The following is a 6593-nucleotide window of genomic DNA, read 5'->3' as shown; positions in this document are numbered from 1 at the left end:
TTGCAATTTTAGTGATTTATTTGTACAATAGGAATCGCACTGTACAAATACCCCAGCTCAGATGTATAGGCAAGAACATAAGAGCATTTTTTTTCTGCCTGACCTGAACATCCCTCAAACCTCACTGTGAGCTTAGACCGATGGAAACAGATGCCAAGAAACAAATAAAAATAAAGCTAAAACAATAAATAAAGCAGCTACGTGCCAAACAAATTAACATTTACAGGGAGAGAAGAGAACCTTCCCAACTAAGTGCCAAAGCATACTGAAAATACTGAAATTAAAAAAGGCAAAATAAAAAACTAAAAAAAAAAAAAAAAAATGTATCATTTCCAGATTTTAACTGTCCAACCTTTATGGCAGTGGAGTGATTATGGCCTCAGTTTAAATAATATGTAAACAAATTGGAACTCACAGTAGACAAACACAGAAAAAGGCATATGGGGATATTTCTATCAAGTCCATTTGCCTATGCCACTTACACATTTATACACCATCCACATACAATGTTGTGAGCTTTTACAGACAAGACAGGACACTTTTCCAAAAAAAAAAAAAAAAAAATTGAATTCCCTCTCCAACCCACCCCATGTAGAACAAGTTTAGACAGCAATGGAGGTGACATGGTCCATTTCAAAGCAATATCAATTAACATTCACTCAAATTTCCATTAGTAAATCACTTCTGTTACCATGGTAACTCAAAACGTATAAAAATATAACAAAAGACTGAAAACTGATGCACTCAACAAAAATATATCTACACAGTCTGAAATGTGGGGTGGGGACTGGGCGACACGGCCGAGAACAGCTCAAATTTCCAACGTATCATTTCTTTTCCTGGGGGATAAGGAGTGCATAAGAATGCTCCACATATCAAGTCTGAGTAGCGGCACTCTTTCCCCTCTCGGCAACAGAGACGCAGTGAAAGCCGCGGGTTCCGTCGGGACCCCTCGGCAGCCTCATTACGCCTGGCGGCAGGCCGTCGGCGTTCTGGATCTTTCTACCCAGCATCGGGCTGCCCACGGGACTGCTCTCCTGAGACGCCACCTGCTTGCGCCGCTGAACCCACGGGCTCCCCGAAGGGGTGAGGCTACTGTCTGAGGAGTAGTCTGCCCAGCGACGCCCAGCCTCGGGGCTCAGCCTGCCCTCGCTGGCTAAGGGAGACTTGTGGGAATGCGGAGATTTGCGCTGAGGACAGGGGCTGGCACGGGGGCTAGACCAGGGACTGTTACGCGGGGACATACCAGGACTAAGGTGATTGTTCTGGATGTTGATGCCTGCAGTGGTGGGGCTGAGCTTGTTGCAGGACTGGGACTTTCTGGCCAGCCTTGGGGACGTAGGGTTGCTCTCCGTGTCCGAGGAGCTGCAGGCCGAGTCGTCCCCGTGGTACTGAAGCTCTCTTACTCGGCTGTTGAGCGAGCGACTTTTGCGCATCCCTCCTTCTTCACGCGGCCGTTCTTTCGGCACCTTCTTCTTGGGCGGCTTGGTGCCAATCAGGACTACTTTCAACCCCAGCGAGCCGGCCCCTCCATCCTCACTCCCCACAGCTTCGTTGGCTTTGACAGCCGCCTCCACCTCCTCAAACTCCACAATCGCACACTCCTCAGTGCCCAGCTGAGTGTAGCGGCCGCTCAGCCTCTTCAGGTCTGCCGGCAGGTCCTTCCCGGGCTTCAGGACTCTCACAGAGGCGATGGCGCCGTACGTTCCGAACTCCTTCAGCAACAGCTTCATCAGCTGCTCCTGCTGAGTGGCTCCTCCCTCACCGCCTCCGTTATCCTTAGCGAGAGCTGCCAGCTCCGGCCAGCTCTGCAAATCACTCAACAGCAGCATGCGGCTAGGCAACGACTCGCTGGCAAAGACTGGCACTGCAGATTTGCGCCGCACCTTACGCCCCTCATCGTTCAGCTCAAGTATCTTTGAGTGTCTCAGAGCGTAAGCTGTTGTTCTCCAGTCACGAGTCAAGTGTTTCACCTGCAAAGAAACAATGCTTGCGTTACATGGGTGGGATGCCAAGTTTAAGAGGGCCGTCTCATAACAATTAGTTGATATATTGATCTGTAGAACTGCTTCTCAGAGAGTCATGAATCCTTTGTTAAGATCAATTGGTTAAACAATAACTTAAGCCTGTCAGCAAGGTTGATCAGCAGTGTGTACTGCCTTCCTTTCAGTCATACTTCCTGAATCAATAATTGTACCAAACATCCTGGCTTCACTGCATTACCCAAGTCACTGTATAATTTGCTCAGGTTTAAAATGAGTCACCCCAGTGTCATTAAGCTCATATGTGAATCCTTGTTTATATTATAAATGAGCATGGGGACTCCGATCACTTGCGGCATAGACAAATAAAAATAAAAAATCTGCATGCATAGGCCTAATGTAGCACCAGCTGTTGTGAATCAATGTGAGAATATAATTGCATCCCCAACAGCTAGTCATGTTGACACTAGAAACATCAGTCATTGCTGTTCAAAATTCACACGAGCCTGTACGTCAATGGAAATTAAAAATTGAAAGCTTTACCCAGGTTCCCATTTTAACCTTCTCCTCAGCCTTGCTTTACCTTAATTTGTACATTTTGGCAGAGTTAACAATATCTAGTATGTAGAATGTGGCTAAACATGTTATTGAGTTGACTATCAGCTCAGATATTGAAGGGACAGTTTAGACTTTATGTTGGGTTGCATGAGGTATTCATACATAGTCCATGCATTATGTACGTCGGCACGCCCAGAGTTTGGAGAACGTACTGCTGTGGATGGGGGCAGCAGCTTAAAAAATAAAAAAAACCACCTAAAAAGGCCCACTGTATAATGTTTATATAAAAAATATTTTCACCACTTTACCTTGCCATCAAACGGCCCTTTCCCACGGGTAACTGAAGCTGTTCTATAGCCTACATCTATGCTTTCTTGAAAACCACCAGACTACTTTAACAAAAAAAAAAAAAAACATACAAGAGTCCTTTTACCTTGTACTGTTGCTGGTCTATTGCTGCCTTGATCAGTTGGTTAGTTTTTGTTATTGTGCGACAGTGAATCCAAACTAACCCTTTAAAAACACCAAAGTCACACCATAACACTAACCAACCGAGGCAGCGGTAGACCAGCATCTCCTGTGTTCTGCGGGGGAAAAGAAATTACCATTTTTGTTAAAAGGAGTCTGGTGGCTTTGTAGAGAGCATAGATGGATATAACAGCTTTAGCTCCCCATCGGAAAGGGCTGTCTGATGGTAAGGTAAAGTGGTGAAAATATTCTAAAATATAGCATTCACTATTTATTTTTTTAGTTGGCTAAAATACATTGAGCTGCTGCCATCCACAGCAGTGCATTTCTTAGCTTCCGTTTCAAGACTCCTGCCTGCTTCTCCAAACTGTGGGCGTAGGTAATACACTGACTGGATAAGTACCTCCTACAACCCCATTTGAAAAAAAGTCTGAACTATCCCTTTAGGCCAGTACTACTAGTACTATAGCATGTGGTATGTATACTATGCTATAGCCAATAATAGCAAAGGCTCCGAGTGTAATTCCCAGCCTTATCAGGACAAGTAATCCCAGTTATTTCCAGACAATACCTTTGTTCCAAAGTGCTTTGCAGCCACGGTTACCTTTTTGAACGAAGTGAGCAACTTGACGCTGACAAACCCCAGTTTGTTGCGTCTGACATGTTTGAGCAGAAAGGCATCATGCTCCAGGTTCTCATCCGACAGGTAGTACTCAATCTGAGCAACCAACTTCTGGATGAGCTCGGAATCTGGGGGCTGCCAGCTCTCCTCCTCCAACTCCCCTCCACTGGTCCCGGCACCGCTGTGTGTGGGAAGACAACATGCATCATGGTCAGCACAAAATCTTCTCTGGTACATCACTGAAACAGCCGAATGCTTCATATCCTAAACTGGTCACATCTCTGCAACTGTTAGACAATTCACCTTCATTACACACAAGTTGTTGCCAGTAATGCATCTCCATTCTGCCATTTCCCTCTGCAATTTTCCTTGCAGCAGTTGACAAGCTGAGTCTCCAGCCATTGTCACCATGCCTCAGTGCCAGACCTCGACACCTGTGCCCCGCCAATCCTGAAACTGCCAAAACCTCTCCATCTGAAGGGCGCCGAGTCACAGGCTCTCCCTCCCACGCAGAATATGGTGGCTCACCAAATTAACTTCACACAGTTACCAATAACCGGTACCAAAAACGGCATAGCTGAGGCTGTTAGGCACAATTTGATTTCAGTCCGACGCTTGAATGTAACTGTGAAGCAGCACAGTCAGGTGGCCTTGCCCATTAAGAGTGAGGGTCTGAATGAAATTTTGTGGATGACTCATCACCTCCTCCCCTCCTTTTCCTCCCGCGCACACCCTCAAGTCAACATCTTTCCAGCCGGCTGACCACACAGCTGGCACAAGCCCACTGCTTCAGCTGGACTTCAGATAAAGAAAACCACGAGCTGAGTTTTTAAGAAGCGGAAAAATCTGTCACGGTCAACACATACAAGATAATTTAAATATGTGAACTAAAGTTAATACAGCAGAAATGTAATGGATACTGGATATATTTTTGTTTTTATTATATAGGCTGTGAATGAAGTTCACTTTCAAGTCACTTTTAAGTAGTGCATTGAAATCTCTGGAGTAATTTTGCAGGAATATTCGATTTAACAGCCTAAAAACCGTTGACAATCTGCACTTTCCTCTATCGGTTCCAAACATATCAGATGTTTAGGGATCTTAAAATACAGCCTGTGTGGAAGAAAACGTGCCATAAAGCACCGGTCTGTACAAGCGTGACAGCAGCTCTTTATGCCAGAGAGAGTCATTAAGGTGTGACCCACAGGCAAACTGAAAGGCTTGGTTTGGACTGAGCGATTTATTTTCCCCCTTGGCCTTTTTAATCACTGACTCACTCTTTGCGCATGCAGTCCGAGTAGGGAACATATAGGCCAGAGGATAAAAATAGAAGGTCATGACGCAGGGGAATTAGATTAAAGTGAAGGTGCCATCCTTTATCTCTAAGGTGTCTGGCTGTACAGCCCTGTTGCTGCCTACAGGTGGTTAAACACTTCCACACCACTCCACCTGGGAAATCGCAATAACATCCCACAAGTAGGTGTGGGAGGACTTACAACTCCAAATTGGGAGAGTTTATTGTGTTCCTCGCACATTGTGATTTTGTTGTGACACACACACACACACACACACACACACACACACACACACACACACACACACACACACACACACACACACACACACACACACACACACATTATAGACCCTATGGTTCCATTTATGCAGCATATTTCTAAAAAAATGAAAAAAATTCAGTGAAACAAACAATCCCAACTGTACCCACGCTGCATGTGCTGGGAGCCCACCCACTGAAGTTAGGGGCCAATCCGACGCAGAAAAAAAGGGCTACCTGTACTGTTCCACTAACCTCGACATCAGGAAAACGTTTCGGTCACTCTCCAACCTTACTGAACCTAGTCTGCAGGGGAATACACTTCACTCACAGTTATGGACAAAAAAAAAAAAAAAAAAAACTTAAAACATTTTTTTTTTATGAAAAGTCTGTCAAGGCCAAGGAGACCGTTTTTGTTTACCAAATGAGAGCCTAATCGACTTCAATTGGCAGCTAACCTGTTGTTACCACACAGGCATCACTGACCAGGACAATTGACTTAGAGTAGCAAATAACTCGCACCTTGATTTGTCATGTCTTCCGAATTCGTCCTCACTACAGCTGCCTCCGAGGAAGTCAATATTGTTGGAGGACAGTTCCTCGGGCTCCTCGTCCTCCGCCGCTTGAATGGCCACTGTTATCGTCACCGTCCCCATCTCCTGAGTGTGCTGGTCCACGGTGATTACCTCATCGATGCCGTGCTCCACTGACGCAACGAAGACGCACTCCGCTGGGTTCGGGTTGGGGCTCCCCACGGACCCACTCATGTTCCTCGAACAAGTCAAGGTGCTCCCCCCTGCTCCTTCACCTTCCACGGTTGTAGCAGCAGCAGCAGCAGCAGCAGCAGCGCCGCCTCCCTGGAAGCTCTTAATATCGCTTGACTCGAAGGCACAGACAGGATACGGGGCGCGTAAAGCTGCTCGACGCTTCTCCGGGCACCAGTGATGGCGGAGAAAGACCCAAGGGGCTCCGAAGACGCGCTCCACGGCTCGCCAAAGACCCCCGATCCAGATCCGACCCGACAGAGGGCCCTGAGGAGCAGAGGGGCTTGTAGCAGCCAGCGAGACGCAGCCTGGACCTGGTGAGACCGACGGACTGGAGCCTCCTTGGGCTTCTACTGCTGCTGCTGCTAGTGCTGCTACTTCCTCATATGTAAGAGGCTTTCTGCTTTTGAAACGTGCTCTGGGATTGGGCCGTGGCAGCGTCTCTTCGCACTCATTCCCAACCCACAAGCAAAAACTGACACAAAGCCAAGAGGGAGGAAAGAGAAAGGAGAGGCAGCGCATGAAGGCGTTCACCAAAGCGTGCATATTCCCCGCTCGCTCTTTTTTTTCATACACAGATTTTGTGGGCCTACACACAGACAGCGATGTCTTTTGATGTGAAGACGCGAACGCCCGTTTACGTG

At 46.8% G+C, this 6593-nt stretch overlaps 1 protein-coding gene across 1 annotated transcript; it reads right to left on the bottom strand.

The window, feature by feature from the left end:
• larp6a (La ribonucleoprotein 6, translational regulator a) lies at nt 1–6593 on the bottom strand. Its single transcript, XM_039795699.1, has 3 exons — nt 5708–6593; nt 3613–3811; nt 1–1973 (listed from the first exon to the last, which is right to left on the bottom strand). The coding sequence occupies exons 1-3, from the start codon at nt 6493–6495 to the stop codon at nt 876–878; spliced, it is 2085 nt and encodes a 694-aa protein (XP_039651633.1). The 5' UTR covers nt 6496–6593; the 3' UTR covers nt 1–875.

The sequence above is a fragment of the Perca fluviatilis genome, chromosome 3 (assembly GCF_010015445.1).
Source record: "Perca fluviatilis chromosome 3, GENO_Pfluv_1.0, whole genome shotgun sequence".
Classification (NCBI taxonomy): Eukaryota; Metazoa; Chordata; class Actinopteri; order Perciformes; family Percidae; genus Perca; species Perca fluviatilis.
Note: the sequence above shows the minus strand (reverse complement) of the source record. Positions and strands in the feature narration are given on the sequence as shown.